The sequence below is a fragment of the Tenebrio molitor genome, chromosome 3, assembly GCF_963966145.1.
Source record: "Tenebrio molitor chromosome 3, icTenMoli1.1, whole genome shotgun sequence".
In the NCBI taxonomy this organism is placed as follows: Eukaryota; Metazoa; Arthropoda; class Insecta; order Coleoptera; family Tenebrionidae; genus Tenebrio; species Tenebrio molitor.
Window position 1 is genome coordinate 16,704,008 of NC_091048.1, and position 25,860 is coordinate 16,729,867.

Sequence of the window (25,860 nt, forward strand, 5' to 3'; positions counted from 1 at the left end):
AAACTCTTAAAGGGCAGACATTTTAAACATTTCTTTCCCAGCATAATTCAGAGGTGCACAGGCATAAATTCGCCGAAAATAATGAATAAAATACACTGTTTTAACATATGTATAGAAAAACATAGTGAAACCTGAATTTTTCTTCTTCTTGACAAATGATCTTCATATTTTTTTACCATTGTCATTAAATTTGTGTTATTTTTTGTATTACATGTTGGATGTGTGTAATTAGTCGATCGTAGATACATGTACTTAAATTCGTTAGCTATTGTAATTTATTTGATCATGCAATATGTTAATTAAATCATATTTACCAAATAAGAACTACAAAAACTTTATTGTCGGTGCAGATTATAATTTTAGGGTAATTATTTATTATTGTTGTTAATAGAAGTTTTGTAAAATGGTTGCATAATTCCAAGACGTAGTAGATTGCAAGATTCTATTGGTAATTTTTACCAAAGTGTTATTTCCTTTCGAATTAACACTTAATCAGAACTATGTAACAAACTAATTAAAGAAATTGCATAGTCACTCGATTAATTTGATTATAGCATTATCTTATTTTGCAGAATCAATTTCTAACGTGACTTCATCGTAATAACAGTAGCAACCACGTCTGTCGATCAGAAATTTTTCCCACTGCAACAAATCATACAATACCTACATTTGAGTAGAGCTTTTCTCCGAGTTATTGTAGGCAAATTTAATCAATCCTCTCGTAGCCATCGTTTCGCCACAAAACAAGATCAAAATATTGGAGGCCATTTTATAAAGAACCTGTTCCTATCCTAATAGCCATATATTAATATGAATGAATTATGAATGCACCGATACCAGCGCGATGTTACAACTTTACCTAACTGGAGCCAAATCAAAATGGTCGACGTTTTACGTAACTTGCATCGATTCTTCTAAATATAGACAAATACTATTTTATTGTAGTTCAACCGTGCCATCCTTTTGATAGTTTTTTTTTTGACCTTGATGCCTTTGATGTTTATTTAAAAGGCGTAAGCAAATAAAGGTGTGTCTGTAATTAGCACAAATTATGTTCGACAATACTTGCATTATGTATTCTAACCAGTAATCGCACAAATGTGGCTGTGTTGTTGATTTAGGTGTTTTATATTTATTGTGTGTTATCGATAGTGTTTATGTGTTAGTCATTCACATTCAATAGCAAATGTGTTAAACTGTTAAAGTGCGATAGGCAACCGCTGTTACATCGGTGTAATGTTGGTCGTATGTGTTATTAAAAAATTCCTGTTCGGAACGCAGTCACGCTTCATTAAATGTGGAATTAAACGAGAAATGTGTGTTTTAATGAAATGCCCGTGACTGGTATCGTATTGGTGTTATGCGAATTTTTTTAACTGGAACTCGCTTCTGCGTTTTTTTACGTTTGTTTAGAGGTAATATACATGCAAATTGGCCAAAGACTTTTCTATTTTTAAACGTCGCCAACATCGTTTCTATACCATACCATTAGGTCCATTTTAAAGTACGCGTAAGAAAATGGCAAACCGGTTGTTTCTGCAATTCAAAATTTCAAAAGACCCATTAGTTTTCCATTATTGTTGCAAATATGTCGAAAACGTGATATTTTACCGATTTGACAACACGATTCTTTTACGCTTAATTTTATGCAAATCTACATTCCACAACCGCTTGGATTTTAGTGTTATTTTATGATTTTGGAAAAAGTGCTTAACTAGCACGTTCAGCCGTTTGTATTTCCTGTGATGTTGATTATAATGTGAGGGTGGTGGTGTAGATCATCATTCCAATAAAGAAATTATGTAAAAAAAATAAATAAAAACTCAACGGGGCATTTATATTTTATTTGTGCACGTACCTGTGTTTATTGTGTGAATACAATGGAGATTTTCATTGGAGAAGTGGACTTGCATGAATGGTGAATTACGTCTAAGGATTTATTGTTCCATTATTTGAGTCCTGTTAATTTTGGCCTTATGTGACTCGCTTTCATAATAGGTTTAAAAAGTTTAAACAATTCATTATTATTTATTATCGGATCAAGAGCGGTGTATAAATAAGAAAAGGTGTTATAACAGGTCGTTTAAGTATAGGCAACCGTTAATTCTCTGCAGTTTAACTTGTTGACAATTACATTATATCTGTAATTTCAAAATAAATATTATTTTCATAAATCTATAGTGTACTCGAACATAAATAATTTGTATGGAATTTTTTCGTGTTTATGATATTTTGTTGGAAATTTTTAAAGCAGTTAGGTATGCGATTTTTTTAAATTTCACAAAACAACAAGTTACATACTAATCAAATAATAATCAAATGAATAGATTGTTATTTAATATTGAACTCGCTACAATTATATTTTATTATATAATATCTTGTAGGTTAGAACGAATCTTCAAAAATTTTGAAACGTTGCATCTTCAAGTTCGTATAATTACAGTCTTAGATGGCAAATATGGAATATGAACTAGAATATTCTTGTGTCGAAAAACAGAGCCATATGAATTTTTGTTTAAGAAAATGTAATTTATAGTCAAAGTGGATAAAGAGTTTCATACTATAAAACACATACTCGCATTTAGAGAACCGTCATTTTAAGCTATGAACAAGTTATGTAGCTTAAATAAGATTAGTTATCATGTGAAAGTTAAACTACTTCACAATAAAATTTAAATTATCCCTTACTTTATTAGTTTTAAGACAGTTTACGGGCAGAGTTGTAACATTTAAAAATCCGAATATGCATAGGTTAGTATAAGAATAATTGAAAAACTGACCACGAATGCTTATTATTAAATTAACGGTGGCTGTTGGGACTGTTGTATCACAAATATCCGTCATTTGTCATCATTAAGATTCTTTTGTAAATTAAGTAAACCATTAAAAATTATATTAAAATTCTTTTTAAAGGAATCACTTTTAGTATCTTAATACATATTTGATAATCACTTTTAGTATCTTAATACATATTTTGAATGTAGGTACGCTTTTTGTAACAAATTTCAACTTAAACGTTAAATTAATTATGCAATCCATCGCGTTTATGTCGCTAACACAAGATTTTTAAATTGTTAGTAACGTTCAGTGAAATTGCATTTTTGCATACATTTTATTTTTTGGGATTATGTACTTATAACTTAAAGATTATATTTATCACGGAAACATGTTTCTCGGACTTAAAAATTTCATGGAATTTGACAGAAAATAACATAATTCTTGTATTTGTAATAATTTTTAAAGATCAACTAGGTATTTTATTTTTCTAACAAAAAGCAATGTATGTAATTTCTTCATTTATAGTATATTGCGATATAAGGTTAGTAAGTGCATTATAACAAAACCGAGGAAGAGTCATGAATTTTCAACTTCCGAAATTCTGTTATGGCACTTAATAACCGTATAGTCCACAACGTTTTTCGCACAATCGCTTATACGAAAAGAATTGGCTTTGAAGTAATTTTTTGGTAGGAGTATTTTCAAGACATTAATATCATTAATTCATTAATGCCTTATCTCCGTGTCGGTGTCGTTATTTACTTACAGCATTAAGGCTGTAAGTTCAGCTTTCAGATTACGAGTATATCAACAATAATTATAACAACACGATTGTGCGAATATTTTATTTGAAATATTTTTTCCGTGTTGTTTAGAGAACTAATTATATTTGTTTTCTATCAGTACACAGTATCAAACTTTATGACATTTCTTGTTTTTTCCTCCAAATCTTTCGTCAATTCTGTTAATTGCACTTGCCAATCAACCAATCTTAGGAATAGGAATGGGAACTGATAGTAGATAAAGCGTTGTGTCGTAACGAATTACATTACTTCTATCGTAAATAGCAATAATTAACTGCAAAAATAAACGATTATTATTGATTTAATACGTATTATAAATATATTATAATTTGAAAATTGTTCGTTGATCTCGGTGTGTTTGATACAAGGTAAATTTTAATAATCTTTATGCATCAATTAAATTCATATTGTATTAAATATTTTGAAATTTTATTATTACAAAAATAATACAATGAATAAAATCTCCTTTCACCCTCTTCTTGTTAGTGTACAAAACTACATATTTGAGTTATTAACTGAAAAATGTGCTAAAATCAGTTACACTGTGTAAAAATTAGATAATAAATAGCATAATGCTATAAATACGCGAAAAACAAATAAATATGAAAATGGCTGTTGGTAAATATTTAAGCTATGTTTAGAGGTTCTCATTTTAGTAGTGATTATGAAATTCTTTAATGACGTATTATTTGAAATGTAAATTTTAGAAAATTTTGTAAAATAAACATGTGTTTACTGAATTATATCTTTTATTTATGTATTAAGAATGTTCCATATAAAATTTCGGAAATTATTTTGCAGAAATTGTAGTTATGTTCTAACATAACGTAAAGTAACACTTTATCTATTTCTTAATTATTCATTTGCAGCATTTTAAACAAAATGTGCTGTAGTTATTTTAATACAAAGAATACATATTTTATGTAATTCTAAAATTACGTTATGCTCAGTAGAGGGTTCGCAACACATTTTTATTGTTGAAGTATTGATTGGGAACCACTGTTGTATCAAGGAAAGAGCTCTATCAATTTTAAAAATAAACAATAAACACTCTTGTCCTAGGATTTTGTGCAAATTTGCTCACCCTCCCATTTAAATAACAAATGTTAAAGGAAGCATTAAAAAAATTCGAAATAGCTTAACAACAATGCGACAGGGAGTGGTAAAGCCGACATTATCCGGCACTCTGAAATGTGTTAAACGACAATGTCTGTAATAAGAAATCATACAGTTAATAATGTCGTACGAGTCTGGGTATATTGTATGCAGAATAGTGTGGGCATTGTCGCGACAAATCGCATCTCAGTTTAGATGATACAGATTAAGAACATCTCTCAAAAGAATTACATTTAATCCTATTGTCGAGCTTGACAGCTCACGTTTACAAATTATTTCTGAGATTTATCTACAGTGATTCCGAAGTTTCAATGAATTTTAAAAAATGTCCTTCTCACCACCTACGCCAGGCTTATCTTTATGAGCCCCGTTAATGAATAATTGTGTTGTGCCAGAAAGTACTCGTACGCAGATTTGATCTCATAAATTTATTCGCACGAATTTTTCACCCGAGATGACTAATCCCAATTACTCCATATTTACCTCCTTTGTTTAATTTCTTAATCAAATATTTGGAATCCGATTGCACCAAGTCCTTAATAAATTTGCAGTAGTTTTGTACACACGAGTCCTTATCTTTGTTGACTTAATATTGACGTCCTTCATCTAGATATAGATCATTTATTAACTTTTCCTAAAAGCTTGTCTCCGATGACGTCGAAAGCTTCCACCTGCAATTCCGCAAGAGTGCACCAAGCATGCGCACCGCCGTATCGATATCCAGACAATAAAAATTCATGTCGGAAGTGTCGATTAATTATCGACTTTCAGTATTGGCGTGCACGAATTTTTACTCGACTTTCCCTGCATAATTGGCACATCGGTATTGAAGGTTCGTGTCCTTCGCAGTCATTTCAGATTAATTAACTGCAGGTAAGTTTTCGGGTACCTGGAAAGGGAAATTCGTGATAGTGGAGGACCCCACCAGCAGTACCGCAGTTGAGTGTACAGTGAACGTCGACGAAGTAGTGAGCTCGAAACGCTCGAGGTGTATACGTTCGGTGCAGATAATAAACTACTTTTTAATAATACATAAATACACAGTGTGTTACAACACAACCACCATTGTAATTGTGCATCGGCTGTGTTTTGCTTTCGAGTAATAATGTAGAGGATAGAAAGTGGATTCTGGTAAATAAAATGCCACTTTGGTATTTTGCAAAATTATTGTTCTCCACGGGGCACAATCTTCATTCTTTAGAGAAAAGTGTTTTAGCCACAACAACTTAGCGACCTCAGATTTGTAGTGTCACTCGTCATTGTTTTATTTCTACCTAGAAAAACATTTCGTTCAAGTCAAATAAATTTCTAATTTTAAGAGAGAAGAATTGCGTTACCTAACATTTTCATAATAGTCCAGTTATTGTATTAATGAATTTTTTACTGTTTTAATCAGATTTTTCATGTGACTGAACATAATGAATTCAACATGAATTACGCTCGTTTAAAAAAGTGCATTAAAGAGATCACTTATCTGTCAAATATTTATTCGTAAAAAAGTACAGTTGTAATTTGAACAAAGACATGAATACAGGTTAAATTAATTTCTTAAGAACCCCATAATAAAATTTTGTTCGATCATTCGGTGTTGTAATGGTTATTAAATAACTTTTTAGTGATGTAGAAATTTTTTTAGTGCCCAGGGACACAGATTCTAGTAAAATGAGGAAGTAAAGAAATAGTTTAGGCATTACACTTTATTAATTAACATTTTGAAGAGGTACAAAACGATACCGTTTATAAGCACATTGGGAATAGCTTTTGAGGTATAATTTTGATCATTATTCATTAGTTTCACTTGCTTTAAACTGTTTTCATATAGTCTAATTGTAGTGAACAGACGTAATTTTCGCGCTATCATATTCTTTTATGGAGTGAAATCGTCGAGAACAATATAAGAATTTGTCTATTGCGGAATCATATAACTGGCAAATTAAAGGCGCTTTATAATAGAAGAATTCCCAAGATTATTTTCCAACAACTGAAAAATTGCCGCAATTTATCGCTTTATCAAAATCTTGTCACATTCTTTTTTACCACTGGAAAGTCGAAATAGATTTACATGAGAAATTACTGTATTCAGACCGGATAAACTGAAAGACAACTTAAACAGCCTTATTGTTCACATCGAGGTTTACATTGACAGTCGTTTAAGAAGGAACTGCCAGAGATATGTACTTTGATCGAAAGTTTTACAAAATTGTTTTCTAGATGAATACGATAATAGTAATTAACTAGGAGCAAGGAAATAAATATATCTACATATTATTATATATTTTAGTTGAAAGCCATTACGGGTGAAAAATACTAACTTCTTACGTACCAATTTAAGTGTAAATTTTATATAGGGTGTATTAAAAATGGCACATAATATTTATATCACATGATTCTACGTTGAAATACAAGCAAAAAATTCTAGTATCAATTTGCTGTTAACCCTCTGCTCATGAAGTTGTTAATAATAAACTTGGAAATTTGCTTCGATTGTAATGGAAAAATAATTTAAATGGCATCAATAACACATAATTTTAGCATTTTGATTATTGGTTTATTTGTGTTTTCATTTTTTATAAAAATGCAAAATCTTTGCTGTTCATAAATTTTAAAACTATTGCAACATGGCAACTAAGATAGAGTGATTTTTCGAACTTGAGTAAAGCCAGAAAGTAACAAGGATGGTCCTTAATGTCATGTTTTACAATAATAATAATTTAAAAACTATTCGTCTAAGACCAAATTCGAATTAGCATTTTTTGTTTGGTATTTAACGTAGATTCGCCTGACATAAATACATACATATTATGCGCCATTTTTAATACACCTGTATAACACACATAATTGCCGAGGAACTGTATGGCATTCTTGGATCCCACCAAAGCTGACCAAAAATATAAATTAATAAAAAACCTTATTTGAACGTTTCATCTTTTGAATTCCTTCCTCATTTCCATCGAAAGATTTCGGATCTGATCTGACCCGATTATTTATTTTTTAACGTATTTTGAAACTCTAGGTAATCTATTTTTCGATCAGGATATTTATTAATGAATTCAATTAAAATTTATTATTATTAACTGTTCAGAGTTTTAAACATAAATATAATATAAGAAATATTAACGAAGAAATTAATTTAAAAAAAAAAAAAATTGTTTTGCAATTGCAATTGTAAATGTTAATGCATGTATGTTGTTAGTTTCTACTTTCATATATGTCACACTGTGCAAATTAAGATAACAACAATCACTGGAATTTATATTCACCTTCATAATAAACAAACTATTTCACGAAACCAAATTAAACAGCTTAATTTCCACGTTTGTTTTTAATAGTTATTTATGCAACGTGTTTCTGTGTAAATTGGGCTTTTCTAATTGCCCGAGGGACAAGATTATAACCCCAGCGTAGCCAGGGTTTTAAGGCCTCGAGGGCAATTAGAAAAGCCCAATTTACCCAGAAACGAGTTGCATACAAAATTTAATTGTTTGAAACGACGTCCCTGAATCTTCCAAATCTTTTAAAAATGGTTTCGCATTTGCTTTTGACAGTTTTGACAAATTTTTCAAGACCTGTCAGAAATGTAACGTTGAATGTGTTGTCTAGGGCAACGGTTCGTTATCTGCTCATTTTGCTTTAGGGCAGTTAAGAGGCAGTTTACATATGAGAAAAATGAGAATTTATGACAGTTGAAAACAATAAAATACATTACCTAAATTTTTGTAATTGTTCTGGCCAAATGCTATAATCTATGAGTCTTAATTGCCTGGTTGACAATACAGGGTGATTCAAGTTTTACCACCCGATCGAAAACAGCTACTTCTAATCGATTTAAAATTCTCAAAAAATTCAAGAATGGTTGTGTACCCCTGTAGAATATTCTGAAAAAGTTTTAATAGTATATAATAATGATAATATAATAATAAAATGAAATATTTACCTGTTACATTAAGTAACAGGTAAATATTTCATTTTAATTCAATACCCCTACATTAATTTACATAATTTTTCAATAAGAGTCCTTTCAAATATTTAGGAAAAATTTGGTGTCATTGAAATCATGAAAACATCACCGGTTTTTGAAATAAAAGGATTTGATATTAAAGTGGAAAATTTTAACTATGATTTATTATTAAATTGGGCGGTCGCTTCCACAAAAGAGTTTGGCATGGGTTATTTATGGTACCTAATGTTCCCAAGTCCCGGGACCAAAAAGGTTTGCGGGACTTTGGGACCAAAGTTAAGCCCCGGGACTAGTCTCGAAATCAGAATAGTGCAGTAAACTGGCTTTAAAAAAGTAACGGTAATTGTTCACTTTAACTACTTCTGGAATTTCCGCGTTTTTTCTGGCTAGACAGTCTCAGGACGTCCTCCTACATCGTTTCCCACCAGTCAAACCTTGTGCAAATGAAAATTTTCCTTACCCTTTAGTTATACTAAGACTTGGCGCGACCTTGACGCGACCTTGAAATACAACAAGAGAGAAAAAAAGGCATTTGCACAAGATTTCAATGGTGGGACACGATCTAGGAGGACCCTCTGAGGCTGTCTAGCCAGAAAAAACGCGAAAATTCCAGAAGTAGTTAAAGTGAACAATTACCAAAGTAACAAATAAATGTTTTAGGAAATGTATGTTTTATTTAAATGTTAGTACACACGCGGCCACCCAAAAGTGCACGATAGCTGGCGCAGGTTTCTCAATTTTTCCTTAGATTAAAACGGGACCGGTCCAGTGGCGTTTGTGATGAATACATTATTTTTATGACAAATGTATGCTTTGTTTGGTTTAAAGAAAAAATGAACGTTATTTTGATATAAAATAAGGCCGCAGAGCCACAGGCGATTTATCCCCCAATTTCGAGCTGTTTTTTGTATATGTTTTTAAAGTTCGGGACTTTTTAGGTCCCGGGACTTTCTTTGTGGTCCCGAGGCCAGATTTGTTCGCGCAGTTTTACCTGGTCAGGCTCGTCATCTTACGTGAATAATCCTGTATATAAGTCATTTTTCGCTGTTAATGTTAAAATTCAAATATGTAATTCAAAAACTAATAATTTTCTTTTGATGCGAATTTAATAAATGTTACTTGAGTTAATTGTGAATTATGAGCGTGTAGGAATTTTTTTTGCTCATAATCGATTTTTTCTGAATGCAGTGATACGGGAAAACTGATTGCACATATTTGAAGCCTTATATCAAAGAAATGTAACCCTAACGTTTCGTAATTTTTACAAATTTTTTTAATAGAGTTTATCGTGCGGGCGGTAAAACTTGAATCACCCTGTACAGCTCTTTTGAACCAAAGCAAAATTTTATTTCTAATTTATCAGTTTTTACTGTTGCTATTTACCGTAAATGAAATGTAGCAAATAAGTTAATAACTTCAGTTGTAGGAGTATAACTTAAATATAAATTATTTGAAATTATATTATAAAGATCAGGTTTTTAACAATTAACAAATATTTTCCTTAATCTTAAGAGAATAAGGTATTTTACATAATATGCCTATAGTTTTATTTCAAATTAAACAAAAGGAAACGGCCCAACGAGTTTTTATAGAATAGCTCGTTAGTGGAGACAAATTAAGTCCGACGATAGTATCAAAAAAAATAAGCGTATAATAAGGAAGTACACACTGCAAAATGATTGATAATCTGTAATAACTAATAACACATAACTGTCAGTTAATCTAACAGCGGTATCAAGAGTAAAACGATAAATTATATAATATATTCTTGCGTTACGAAATTTCCATTTACTCCTAGTTTTTAGGGTCGGTTGGAGTATTCAGAATGTGCATTCGAGTACTTTTGCCGGCAGAGCTTAATACCCAACTCTTGACCGGATATATGCTGTCGTGAATTTCATTCGTTATGATTTGATACATCAGCAACGGAAAAAGTGGTTGACATTTCACGTTAGGAGAACCTTTAGAATTTCAACCGGCAATAACAGATGGCAAATTAAAAATGCCCACGAAATGGATTCCGCTGTTAATTGCAACAGTAACGAAACAATAGAGCAATTGCAATACCTCATCCATTCAGAATGGCGAAATATTTTCGGTCATATCGCGTAAACTGTTTCAGTTTGAGAGCGGGTGGTACATGTATAAATAACCGAGTTATTTCGACTGGTGAAACTGAATAAAAGAAACACTCTCTTAGCACAGTTGAATTAGAATTTTGTCATAGAAAGTACCGCAAGTCATGGGAATCTATACTTGCATCCTGTACCAAAGCGACAAGTGTTGTTTGTAACGTACGTGTGAAAATGCACAAGTCCATTGCGATTTCTTGAAAAAAATGGAAAATTGCGACGCACACGACGGATTTGAATACAATCGGCGAGCCAGAAACGCTCGACTTACCTGTGAATGAAACTGAAAACGTTTCAGTAAAAACGATGTTTCGCAACTAAATCCCGCAGAAGATGATTTTGACCTTTTCATTTCTTGAAGCGCAATTATAGGTACACAGTATAATTTGGTTAATGTTGCAATTTACTGCATACCGACAACATTCCTTAATCTATTATTCAAATGAATAAAAACTGACCGTACAGAATCTAAACTGACTCTTAGAACTTCAAAGTAGATCCTCATCCAACTGCTGAACTTCAGTTTTTGGGTCCAGTTTTCAAAGTGGAGCTAACTACGACTACTACAGACACCGCGAACTGGTAACTGTAGCTTCGTACAAGAACATCTGTAACCTCAGATGAATTTTGATACTCAGTTTTTCTTGTGCGATAAAAATAATCTACTCGTAACGGGCCGTTGTGGACTACTCTCACCTCCGTTATTTCGATGAATTTTGATTTTATGAGGACTTTTGCGGCTCCGAGATGAAAACGTCGGCCTCGAGCACGCTAGCATTTTCTTCGATATGATCTTAGAAAAGGAAGAATGTTCTGCGGATTCCTCCCATCCTATAGTCATGTTTCTTCACTGTTTAACAATAATTTACCGTGAACGTTTGAGCATTATTACGCGATAGATATGGAGAAGACAACGGAAACAGGCTTTATACTGTTAAGAAATCGTTAATAAACTCGCAGGAAATTCATTCGGATTCGTTGCACACCGAATCGATGATTATATAACGTCGTCGGTTTATTAATTCATTTATTGTTCGAATACCATCGAATAGCTTCGCCGTTTTGGTCTGCCATTTGGTCACATGTTTGCATTTCGTATTTGAGCTGCCGCGATGAAGTCATTTGCATAAGTACCTGAAAATTAAACTGAACAGTTATGTACGACTCTGGTTGGCGACTAACGTTACTCAACCTATTAAACAGCGATAAATAATCACACCGGTAACGAAATTTCGCCGATTTTATCGATAATATTAATCGCGGCGATTTCAGGAAACCAGAATAATTGCAAAATCCCGTGGCATTCAGTGATGGCAAATAAAATTAATTTGGAATTCATGTAATGTAACCGTCACGGTAACCCAACAAGTAGACTAGTTCTCTATGTTCTGCGGTCGCAAGTGCTAAATCTTTTAGTCCGAGATAAATAATTGTAGCCAGGCGTGCCCTTGAAATACCATCACATACAGCATTATTGCAGTGAATGCCATTTTCCAGTTATATTTCGTATAAATTTATGCATAATGCAGTTAATGCACGTTGTTGAATGTGGGTCTGCATGCGGATGGTCCTTCTGCGTTTGGTCAGTTTCGAGGTCGCTAATGTTGTCCAAATCTGTCGACATACGGGTTGGGAAAAATGTGGCTTTCTGTTTTGCTCGTGGAAAATTCGAATAGAAAACCGCTTTGTTGCTGTGGGTGGTACACATTGAACTGATTCCACGCCATTTTCAGACCTGATAATTTTATTGTACATATTGCAAAACGCCCGACACAATACAACAACTATTATTACGCAAAGAAGTACGTTGACTGGTTCTGGAACAAAAGGAATACGTTTTAGACTCGGAATTGTGGCAATTGAAGTGGTGTGTGTGATTGTCGAAAATGGTTTTCGATTCGATGTGAGATGTTCGACAGCTGCCAAACGATAAATGCCGTACCCAAGTGTACGGAAGTCGCCGAAAAAATCGTGCAGTTGTTTGGATGGAGGCAGACGTACAATGTGGAAAAATTACAAAGGAACGTACCGGGAAGAGCCACCACGAGGATTTCCATTACTAGGTCTTCGCCGAGTCGCGAAAAGTGCACGGTCAAAGAGGTAAGAAGAGGTGGCCTAATTGACGGTTCATTAAATGTTTTAATTGAAAGATGTTTTATTGGTTCGATCATGACAAAGCCCGAGTACTCGGTCATGCAGTTACGGAAGTGCCGGGCTTGACCAACAAACTGTAACTTACAATTTTTTATTTAGATCGTAATTGAATATACCATTTTGACAGAAATAATATATTATCGAAAGGCGAAGGCGGCAACTGCAGTATTTCTGCATTTTGGTAACTGTATTTCTGCTTTGAATTTTCAGTTGCATTTCGAACTTTTTTAAATGTTTTAAAACGAGAAAGAGTTGACTTTATTTCGTATGTAAGTCGCAGGTTTTTGTTTTTGTCCTTCATAATCAATGACCATGACAGTGGACTTGTTAGGTTGCACATTGTATATTGAACCCATCAGTTACCTGATTCGGAATGCATTGAAAGTTGTGGGAAAAGTATTTGAGAAGAAATAAAAACAGTCAACAAAAGTTTTAAATGTTTTATTTATGTTTATCGTAACATTTTATGAACGCTGACGTATACAGGGTGATTCATCTTTTACCGCCCGTGGCAAAATGACCCTTAAGAATTGAGAAAAATTTATGACATTTACAGATCTGATTTGTCGAAAAATTTACTTTCGGCCGGTATAATTTATTTCAAAAAAAAATTTTTATGAGCAGATTTTCATGTTTAAATTTTTGCTTCAGAATGTGGCTAATGGCGTATAAAATCAATATCTGCAATCCGTTTCGAAAATGTTAAATTAAATTGATTTTAATGGAAAAATTGCTTTTATTGGTAGTCTCTGACTTGTGGTCTTGTAAATCTTCTTTAACAATGACTAACTACCCTGTAAAACTGACCTGCTTAGGCGAATTTGTTCGATTTTACGAATGGGGTTGTAAAAGACCCACTGCTGTGGCAATAAAGATCCCCTAATAGATCTCACTGTTAAGGTATATTGGGACAGTATGTCGCAAATCATCAAGCAAATGCAAATTTGTATATCAAAATGCGTTTATTTCAATAGTACTATATTCAAAAATTAATTTAACATGGTAAAATTGTGTGAAAATATGTACCTAAATGTGCATATGCCACAAGATTGAATAAATAAAAAACTAACAATTGAGAAAATCCCAAAATTTGACCTAATTAACTTATCAATTTCATTTTTTGGTATTATGTGCCTCATGAACAATAAATTAGGTCTGCAAAATATGAAAACGAAATCATAATTTTTAAGGTCAATTTTGCCACCGCCGGTAAAAGATGAATCATCTTGCGAAAAACGTGGACAATTTGGTTTCGATTTAAAAAACTGTTTTCTGCAGGGAACTTTCCAGATTTGCCCTCGGTGTAAATTATACTATTTTTATGTATGCGACGTAATTAATATTTGAAAATTATTGATCAACACAATAGCTCGTATAATTTATAGATTTGGTTTTAAAATGCATACAGGGACACAGCTAAATATTTTCAGAACAGTTTAGCACAGCTCTTTGAAATGTGGCACACAGTTATAAGTGGCTAAATTCTATCATCTGAGATTTTTTTCAATTTTCTAGCGTCATTTGTTTTGAAGATACAAGGCTAACTTGATTTTTTTTAAATGACACGGGGGGTCAAATTTAACATTTTTGAAGAGAGTATTTTTTTATGAATTCAGTGACACAGTAACACATACGCACCTTTATTTTTATTAAAAGGTAAAAAAAATTAAAAACTTAATTGCAATTTTGATTAATTCTTTGCAAAATTTTGTTCAACGTATGATTGCCAGGAAGTACATATGTACTTACATAGAAATCATTTTGAACATCTTTTGTAGCGTAAAAATTATGTACCGGGTGGGGCATCGTATAAGCGCACGCGAGAAATCGCGACTTCTAATTAAATAAAATTGTCGAAATTTTTCAGACTTACCTGGCCATTGGTAAGGTACATTTCATAATTTTTTGATAATTTTTCACTTACAAACAAAGCCAAAAAAAAATTAAAATGTAAATTTCAATCATAAAGTCAAATTCTGATTTTTATACTAACCTACCCAGATTCGTTTCCTATAATTATTTAGGAAATCTACGGAAAAAAATACCAATTAGATTTTGAATTAAACGCAGTTTTACATTTCAACTTTCAAAATCATTTTTATTTGTGACCTGCTACATGTACTGTCGTAAATTTAGGTGACAATGGAAACTGTCAATTTTATGGCAAAAAGGTTTGAAACGGTCGGCTATACCTTTGTTGGGAAATTATACCATTGTGCCGTAAATCACCCGTCTGGTTTCCGTTTAAATAAAAAAGCGAATTATTTAGATAACCAAGTCAAAATTTGTAATTGTGCCACCAGGGTTTGATGGGCTAGCAGGTACAGATTCATTTAGGGCCGGTTGCACCAACGTGAGTTAAATTTAACTATAGATTAAAATATACGAAAACATTGTTATAACAATAGGTAACTAAAGTAACGAAACATTTTAACCTACAGTTAACTTTAACTGGCGTTGGTGCAACCGGCCCATAGTGTAAAAACTTTATAGGTAAATTAACAGTTAATTTCAGAAAACTAATAAAACTGTTACGGCCTTATTTATTAACAAAAAAAAAATTAAAAAATTCTCAAATATACCTTATCAATAATTAGTCAGGTATATAAAATTTCGCCAATTTTATTTAATTAGAAGTCGCGATTTCTCGCGTGCGCGTATACGATGCCCCACCCGGTATTTTGCGTTTAACCTTTTTAATTTTGTTATTAAAATGTACATATTCTGTTTCAGATAAATGTCTAATTTTTACTTATTATTAGGTTTTATTTATTTTTTACTCAAAATACAGGCGGCAAAGAACCAACGATAGATAAAGGCAACATTTCGAAGGCTAACTAAATTTTATATTTTTCAAATTTTATTATTTCGATAATTTTTTATAAAGTTTCGATTAAAATAAGATACGTGTTACATCACTGAATTCACAAAAAATAAATCAAAAATATTAAATTTACCCCCTCTGCCATTTAAAAAAAGGTCAAGTTGGCCTTGTATCTTCAAAACAAATGATGTTAGAAAATTGAAAAAAAATCTCAGATGATAGAATTTAAACATTTCTAACTGTGCACCAAATTTCAACGAGCTTTGAAGATACTTAGCTGTATCCATACTTTTTAACGACCCTTTACTTTACTTTAAAGTAAAATTGTCAAAAATTTGTGACGATTGAGACATTGATTAGATTATATTTAATTAAAATAAAAAATAATGTTATCGTTAAATGTACAGTCGAGTATAAAAAAATTGAGTACATCATAAAAATCAAGAGCACTGAATTTTGCTATTTTTAGCTCATGGCATGCTTTTTCAAATAAGTTATGTTTGACATAAAAAATGTCATTATGTCTGATGTAAGAAATGAAAAGTTTTGACATTTTGCTTGTCTCGGTAATATCAAAACTGACAACAAGAAGGATGAATTCAACTGTAGAAAATTTGATCTACTCGATTTTTTGCAATCGACTGTAATTAGAACATTTTTAAATTATGACTTCAATTATAAATTTAGACAAAAATTAAAAAATCTACATAATAATTCGAGTGTAGCAATACTTGTACAGATAGAGACACGGAATTTCGGGCATCATTTTTTTGTCACTTCAAAAAATTGCGATGTAAATCACTCTTTATTGTCAGTGTGACATTCAAAAGTCAAATTTTGAAATTTATTTTCTGTTCACGTCAATCGCATGTCAATCAAAATCGTCCCAAACGGTAAAATTGAGGTTAATAATGTAAAGCCTATTTTACATTTTTTGACGATATATTGACAGTGATGGCCGAAATTCCGTGTCTCGAATTGTACTCTAATTATTTTTTATAATTGTTAAATATATCCTAAATGTAACCTATTCGAATATGCAGGGTGATTTTTAATGATTGAGGATATTTTGAATTTGGCGCCACAGTTTTTAATGTATTTCATTGTTTGAATGTGGTTAGATTGTAGGTCTGATCATTTTTGCTGTTAAATGTCTAGGTCAACTCGCGAATTTTTCTAAAGGGTTTTGTGTTTTGTTTTTTTGATTTCCGTAATTGCACTTGTGTTTTGCGTTTGGTATCGGTTTTAATTTTACTGCTTGTTATATTTTGTATAAAAAATATGATCTAAAACAGCTCCTCTAAATTATTAATAATATTAAATTAATTTATTTAAAATCAAATTTTAAATTTTATTTTAAATAATATTTTTTTTTATAATAATATTAATAATAAAAAAAATATATTTTTTTTGACCAGCCATATTGGAGACGCCACTGGCAACTCCTGTCAATCAGATTTCATCCTTACTACCAACAAAAAAATAAATTAAAATGAAGCCAAGTTCAAAATGTCCATAAACATTAAAAATCACCCTGTATTTGGTTCAGGCCTAAAATAGTGCAAGAGAGCTCCATCCTGTTGTAAAGTAATGTCTATCTGACATGTTCTTAGAAAACATTTGTGCTCAAAAACAATTTATTCAATACGACGCCCATGAAATGACTCATTTAAACGAACTGATGGATTTGAAAAATCAAGCCACTGCTAAGCAGTAAACTCGAAACAATTGGATTCAGTTTTCGTTCAAGAGTTATGAGTGGGGGGACTATTTATTTCCACGCTGTATAATTCATTATCTAAAGCAGTAGCAAAACCGTTCTACGATAATTTTTCCTTAATCAGTTGTTGTTTTCAATAAAAAATGTTCCTTAAACTAATAGAAAATTGAAAGCTATACTAAAACTAGAAAGCTTATACCATACCTGTAGGTAACAGCTGTACAAGAGTCTGTTTTATACTATTTACAGTGACTTGTTTATTTTATTTGAAATTATTATTTAAACAAAAACAATTGTTAATTATCCGTGTTTTATTTGAAGCTGATATGCGTTCGAGTTTATTACATTCAAATAGGTGTAGACATTTTTTTTACATGTTATGCATTACGTGGTGAATCATGATGATTTTGCACCTAACATACCTACACCATAAAATTATAAATAATGTTACTGATCAAAGTCTAAAAATTAATTATGTAATCTGAAATTTAAAAGAGCTGCTACTTGTAACATTTTATGAAGGAGCTTTAGATTTATAATTTGCTACAGTCATTTTAAACACAATTTGCTGTGATATTATATCGGGTGTTCATTTAAATTTATCCTCAAAGTTAGCGTTGAAGACTCAACTGTCGTCCGTCTGCAGAGTAAAAACCATGTAACTATATTAATTATATGATAAAAACACAAACAACGTAAAAAGTAAGGTTAGATTTAAACAGCTGATCCGTGATCTGTAATACGCGGTGCGTTCACAATTGACTCTTTAATGCCAACTTTGAGGATAAATTTAAATGAACACCCGATACGTATTGTGTGTTTTGTAATATGTGGTATCAAATAATTCAGTCAACTGAAAATAAAATATTGAAAATTATATTGCATATTGTATCTGAAATTGATTAATAGTTCAATTTATTCTTGTTTAAATTATTTAGGAAGTGACAAGATACAGTTCGTTTAGTTAAAACAAAAATAATTTTGAGGAAACAGATTTTCTTTCTTAATTTCCAAACATATATGTACATATGTATGTATTATAACATAACATAAGTCGGTGTTATTAATAATTCACGATTGAATTAATAAACACATGAACTGGATTTGCAATAATGCTTCATAACCTGGCTTGTCTTTGAAGATTGCACCGTTTATTAATTACACGAAATTTCATTTAATCAAAGAGTTTAGAACGGAAAGAAATTTATAGAAAAAAAGGTTAATTATTTTCCAGTAGCAACTGCTCGGAACAGAATTAATTTGATTTTCTGTTTTATTATTTTTTACATTATTAACTACGTAAAATATTGATTAAAATAAAAGAACAGAGTGCAGAAACGTTCAAGAAACAATAATTAATTGTCGACCATCTGTCAAGAACAGTTCTATAATTTGTTGCTTCCATTAAAGGCAAAAAACACGGTTCAGAATTTCTAGTTATTGAAAAAAGATGAGGTTATTAATGACGTAGGAGGTCTACTAGGTGGTAAAGCAGTGCCTTTTGTAAATTATCTCCAGTTATAGTATGCGGTTTAATCACATAAACATTCCAGTTTCCGTTATGATTGTGTAAAATCTATTTGACAGTCTCCAGCATGGTACACAATATAGATCCCATTAAACTCTTGCATATTTCATAAATAGTTTTGATCAATGCCATAAATAACGGTGTTTTTTTTGGAATTTCACTACACGTAGAGATCTCTAATTGGGATTTATGTCCCCGACCATGGTATCTCTAACTCCAACTTGTTAGAGAAAAAAGTATGTTATTAACTGATTGCGTGTAATTAATTTTGAAAATAGTAAATGTCATGATTGGAGTTAAAATTGATATAATGGTGGTAATTTCCGACTAAAGTACGCAATTAACAAGTCTGTAATTTTGTTTCGGATACAAGTCGTCTAATTCAATTTTAATGGGAGGTTTATTTTGAAAAATTCATTAGAATATTGTTTGTTCGTTTTTTTCGCTTCGTTGTATGCAAATGAACGCGTGCGAAACTACCGTGTTTAACGAAGGTCTTAACAATTAAAAAAAAAAATCCTGAAACAATTTCTTAGCTCCAAGTATGTCTTCAAAAATCGACAAACAAATAAACGTAATAATTGTGGGATTTGAGCAAATTTTTGGGATGAATTTTCTTTTTCTGGGTTTAATAGATTCGTCACTGTACCTCTTGAATGAATTAATTTTTTGAACGGACAGTAAAAATAAATGTGCCAGCATTAACATGCATATTTTCACAAAACGAATATCGTCATAAACTCTGGTAGGTATGATGGTTGCCTTCCTATAATCATTGCGTCCCACAAACCTAATTTCATTTTTGTACGACAATAGAACCATTTATTATAAGTGAGTGTTTTATAGATTATTGTAAATAAAAAATGTTTACACCTTTAGTTTCATTCATTATTGCTTACACGTTTGGATTTCACGTTTGTTGAAGCCGAACGGGTTGAAAGACCTTGAAAAGAAAGTGGAGATGGTTTTCGATAATGTCTGGTCAGAAAATTGGCGATTATAAAGTCTACCTTGCCACGGTTGTGGCACTTTCACTTTGAACTTTATTTCGGTACGCTGAAGGCTACGAATTGTCTTCCTTTCGAATAATAATTGAGGCGCGTATTATATTTATAACTGGCGTTATTAAACGATGGAGAAAAAGTGGCCCAAATTTTTATAATGTGTAAACTTTGACGTTCATCGGCCGGAAGTTACTGTTCCAGTTTCATAAATTTCTACTAATGTAGAAATGTCGGTAACATTTTGTGATCTGAATTTCCGATGAATGTTTACTTTTTTTTAATTTGTACATTTTTAAATTTGTTATCTGTTGAAAATAAGTGAAAAAAAGTTTGTTATGTAGTAAGTTTTCAAACAGGTCTTCGACGTAATATTTTTTGCCCGATTTATAAAAATTTAGGTAATCGCTCTCGTGTTGTCACAACGTGTATTCGTACTTAAATACATACATACTCGTACATAACGACCGTTTAAAGTATAAATTGTGTTAAAATTTTAAATTTTGAGTAAACCATAGTTACTTGAAATGATTTAAAAATTTCTTGTTAACTTTTTAATACAAAACTTAATTGATTTTATTCTGTGATGAAATAAAAAAACTACTTCAAATTGGCATTATTCTCATTACTTGATTATCAATTATCACATAAAAATATTAAATCTAATTATTGTAATACGACATTGAAGTCAACGATAAAATACCACTCTTGAAGGTTCAAAGAATTCCGTAATGCTAATATTGGGATTAAAAAATATAATGACCCGTGTTTTATTACCGGAAAAGAGGACCATCAACCTCTAATTTAACAATCTAAATGTTTACAACCCAACTTATCAAAAAAAAAAAGTTTTAGTTTTTCGAATCTTGAAACCGACTTAGATTAAATTCTATCAAAGAAATTTATAATAGTGTTTTAGTTTAATAATCAACGGATATCAGGAATACAAAATTATGTAATCCAGTGATCTCTGTAAAAGAGACTCGAAAAAAATAGCGATTACGGTGTTGACAGAAATTTGAACTAATCTCTTCATTGTGAGCTGAGAGTTACTCTTTTTTTAATCTACTTATTTACGTGTACAATGCTTAAAATATGCAAAACACAAACCGAGTAATGGCTTATTAAGAGATGTTAGAAACGTCTTTTAAGTCGAGAATAACAGGTAAGTCGACTTCAATTATGAATAAAGTGTTGCTTTCTCACGATAAGATGAAAGTCTCGGATGCTTAATTTCACTTTGACAGGCTTTACCATGAATTTAATCTATTTGGTACTTTATTTGTTCGGTAAGAAAGCTGTATCGGTAGTTTTATTGCGCCGATAAAGCTAGTTCGCATTCGTTGACAAGATACTCCGATTAAAATCGCCAATTAAACTCCCCCGAGACGCGGAAAATGCAGAAATGTTGAGCTTTCGATCCTGATTCGACGAAAAAAACCGTCGGAAGACACTCGTAAGCACTTAGTCTAATCGGCGAACAAGCCACTCACACATTTTCACTTTATCTGTACCAACGACGAAAATAATGGGCGTTGATAATTACCATCAATGACCCGACTTGGTTGAAGTATTTTGAAAATGCATACCGAGAGACGCATTAGTGTTCACGATAAAGATTGTGCGATAAATAAATTTGTTTCGCTTTGGTGCGTGGGAGAGTTGTACGCCCTTCTGTATTCTTCATGGTCCTTGGGCGAGACAACTCGCCTGTTTTAACCAAGAAATAATCTTAATTATTGCACGAAATCTGGGAAATTCTTCATTTCCGTGACGTCTTTCATTACTGGTAATTTATTATGAGGTCTTACATAATGCATCGTCTGGGATTAATGGAATTGTTAGAATGTTTGCAAACTGGACAATTACCGCGAAAGTTCATATTGCACCACGAAAATATATGTAAATTGCTCTCGCACAAAGGTGAAGCTATCGTCATCGTAGGATATCCGTCAATAATATCAACAAGGTAAAAATTAATTACAGACAATATAAAGCTGTTACAGTGTTTGTTTAGCTTACTTTTTGAAAGAACTTGGAACGTTCCACTTTCTTGGGTAAATATTGGAACCTATTTCTTATTGTTCTCCGAACTTTTACAAGACAAGTTCTCATCAGAGCAGGATCGATCGGTCGCCTCGGAACAGTTTGTTCGTGTTAACGAAATGTGATACATTACGTATTAAACCATTAATTATATCACTTTACTGTCGGAATTTATTCCAGAACATAAAAGTCCTTTATTGCCCATCCTGTTTCATTACTCCCAGTAAGCGGCGTATAAAAATGGTTAAATGACTCCCGAGTACACGCTCATTGTTACGAACAGGTACATGAACCGACATTTACAAGGACGAAGGCAGCAGACTCGAAAGTTTTTCTACATTTTTTTTTCATTGTCTTCCACGTCTGTTTCTTTGCCAACCGTTAATTAATTCGTTTCAATCCTTACAGGGTTCAGATTCTTGGGTGTCCGTACATAACTTGCAATCTCAAGGAGGCGGTATTCTAGACCCGGATGATCGATTAAGCGATGTTGTCGACGATAGAGAACAAATATTGGCCAGCTTCGAAGACGGCGACGGAGCGCACCATCACGGAGGAGGAGATGGGGCCAGTGGCAGTTCAGTAGGAACGGGCAGTCCCGACATATTCCATGTGAGTTATCGTTAAGGCTGATCTTGGGATTCATTCCATATTCGCATAACATCCGTGCAATTATCGAACCACCGTATAATGAAAGTTGATTCGAATCGGATAAATTAAGTAACACTTGATGGATTGCTTGGCCGGTCTGAACCCTCAGCGTTGGCCACGACTCCCGATGGTAAATGTGTAAAAGGATTTCATTTTTAATACAATACGAGAAATAATTTTACAAAGTGGAATCTTTGTCGTTACCACGGAGTTTAACTTGACCTCATTTGCGTTATCCCATCGCTCCTATCTTCCTTGGTTTTCAAGTGTTTATTTTTTTACATTTCTCTTTTTTTCAAAAAGGTTATCACATTTTTCCATCACTTCATGAGTATGCAATTGCGTGCTATCAGTATGATCGAAAAACAAAAAAAAAAGAGATGAAGGGCAGCTAGGGAAAACAAAACTTCTGAACACGAATGGCGTGGTTCAATCATACAGATAGCAATGATGAAGAAAGTTTTGCTGAAACTCCAGTAAACAGTAAACCCATTCGCCATTTTCTTCATTCCCAATTCGAAAATAGGATTCCATCGTGAATATTTTGTGTCCTCGAGTGCAAACCACGTTTTTAAGTGAAATTAAGTTTTCCATAACTGCCCCTTATCTTTCTTTTTGTTGATCATGTTGTATAAATCTGAACACCTACTCTATTTAGCTAAATTACTTTTATGGTGTTAATATTTTTATAGTATTTGCTAGTTTATAATTAACTACCTTGTGCCGTACAATGTCGAAATATTGTCATATTTATTATTTGTTTATGCACAATTGTATTTCTCAGAGATGCTTCTAAATCAGTATTGGCACCCACACAGGGTCAATCGGTAGAATGAAACCACTTCTCTGCTGCCAGAAACCACAAACGCATGGAAAAAAAAGATTAAAGAATATGTCTGAAAAAAAAAACACAACGAGAACTGAACTGTTTGTTTCAGTATCTTATTCTAAAATATGACTTGAAATTGTTTTAAATCTCAAAATCAAAACATTTCACCTTATGAACCATAGTGCCAAAAAACTGAACATCTAATGTAATGTGCTGACGGTAACTAGTACTTAGTACAGTACAGCAAGGGGGAACTCAATAATAAATAATTTGAAAAAAAAAACCAAGCTGTCTTTCAAAGACGATGTGATTGGTGAATTCGAGTACATAATTCGACTTTGATATGCTTAGGCTTAACTTCAATTTTTTAACTTAAACTTTCTTCCATAACATTTGATTAGGAAATTTAGTGACATTTGACAGTCTAGTATCTTCCAAAATACATACCCGTAAAAGAATTTCGCAGCTGAGCATACCCGGAGAAGATCAATAGGTGGGTGGTTCATCATTTGATGGTCCATTGCTATTCAATAGAGTCAGGAGGTTTGGAAAATCCAAGAAATTTTATTTCCCAATCTAAACACTAATAAATAAGCAGAAGCTCGTCCTTAGGTATCACTAAAAAATCGGACAGGTTACTAGACTTCAAAAATAATTATTGATATCGCAACAATCAGCAAAAAGTTTATAGTAAATTCAAAAAACTCCTGGACTGTCAAAATTAAATTAAATAAAATGCTTGTTTTGACTGTACTTGGGTATAAAATTTTTTCACTAGATTGTACCCACGTCAAAATCTAGTTACAAAATATATTTAGGTTATGTTTTCCTTTTTAATCATTGAACTAAAAATGTTTCAAAGACTTGAAACGAAATGCAGCAACTAAAAGAACTGGAGCAATTTAATCAAGTTTATAAAAAACACAAAGAAAAACAGTCAAATTGAAAACAGGTAGAAACTAAATAGGTAATAATCAAAATTGAAAATCGCTTCCTATACCTGTCTGAGTCAGATTCCGCTAAGGATACATTGGGTGGAACATCTCTAATACCCACATAGTTAACCAATCAGCTTTAATTAGGTTTTCATTTTCACAATGCAAAATGCTGTTTCTCCACAGTTCGGCTAAAATCAGAAACATTTTTTTTGTTGAAGGTATGGCTTTATAATATAATAATTTCTTATGGCCCTCTTCTCTCGCGCCACCATAGTTCGTTTTGAATTTTCCATTTTGACCTTTTTACAAAATATACTTAAATAATTTTGCAATTTATTTGACAATGTCAATTTAAACAAATGATTAGTTTGAAAAATCAAAAAATCATAGATACCGGCCGGGCAATATGAAAATAACTAGTGATTTAACCGACCTAACAACTCCAATTTTGATTTTGACAGTTCAGATGTTTTTTGAATAGACTTTACTTGGAATTTTGACGTTTTCTTATGTGGAATCCCGGTAACGCAAAATTGCGGTCATCCTACCTTGATGATGCTCAACTCTGATTGGTCAAGTTTAGGATGTCTTTTCCCGATTATCGCTTGAGATAGGACTTTTTTCTTTGAAATTCAGGTTATCACATTTATCCAAAAACTCCCTTTTTGTTTCTGGGGAGGCAGTTCTGGGACACCTGTATATCGAAGATAGTTATAGGGAAAAAATTGTTCTAATTAGATTGTATGCAAATTTTCAGAACAAAATTCGAAAAAATAACCCACCAATGTTCAAAGCTCAGAAAACTGAGCCACACTTTCGACTGTCAAGTTGAAATTCAATTTCGAAATTTTGATCTTTTTAGGACATGCTTTAGAACAATACAAACCCCATATTCGATTATTTTAAGTGTTAAATTTAAATGAACGCGTGGTATTTTTGTTTTTATTTTTATTATAACAAAATTTGTTAGTGTGCTTTAATACAGATAAGCTTTTTTATGTTGATGCTTATCCGAAAGTTCAGTTTGGAGATTGATAGTAAATTATATCATATCATAAATTAATGAACTTCGACGCATTGGCATACAAAGAGGGTACTGCAAATTAATTCGGGCTTTTATTGATTCATCAGACTTACAAAAGATAACCGTTCTACATTGAATTTTCAATCGAATTGTTTTCTTTAAAATTCAGTGGTGCGTTAATTTCTTGGTGGAATGCATTTCTATTGCAAAATTGGCAAGCATAATCGACAATGATGTCGCAATAAAATCCACTCTGAGCGATACCTTTGTAGGAGTTTGATTTAAAACTCTAAAAGGATTTCGAAGGCCGCCTCAATTATTTCAATCTTTTACGTGTTTCCATTACATAATATTCATC

The 25,860-nt window shown here is 32.1% G+C and overlaps 1 protein-coding gene across 14 annotated transcripts in view; it reads left to right on the forward strand.

Moving 5' to 3' along the window:
- The window catches only part of baz (bazooka), an 84,646-nt gene that overhangs the window by 14,268 nt on the left and 44,518 nt on the right, over positions 1–25,860 (forward strand). For 6 of the 14 annotated variants that reach the window (XM_069042447.1, XM_069042452.1, XM_069042458.1 and 3 more), the window contains exons 1-3: positions 5,633–5,828; positions 12,521–12,887; positions 22,469–22,672. In XM_069042447.1, coding sequence (XP_068898548.1) covers positions 12,696–12,887; positions 22,469–22,672 — 396 coding nt within the window. In that variant the 5' untranslated portion in view covers positions 5,633–5,828; positions 12,521–12,695. Of the gene's footprint in view, positions 1–5,631; positions 5,829–10,361; positions 12,888–22,468; positions 22,673–25,860 lie in introns of those variants that run through there. The other 8 variants (XR_011157925.1, XR_011157926.1, XM_069042455.1 and 5 more) reach the window with 6 other exon arrangements.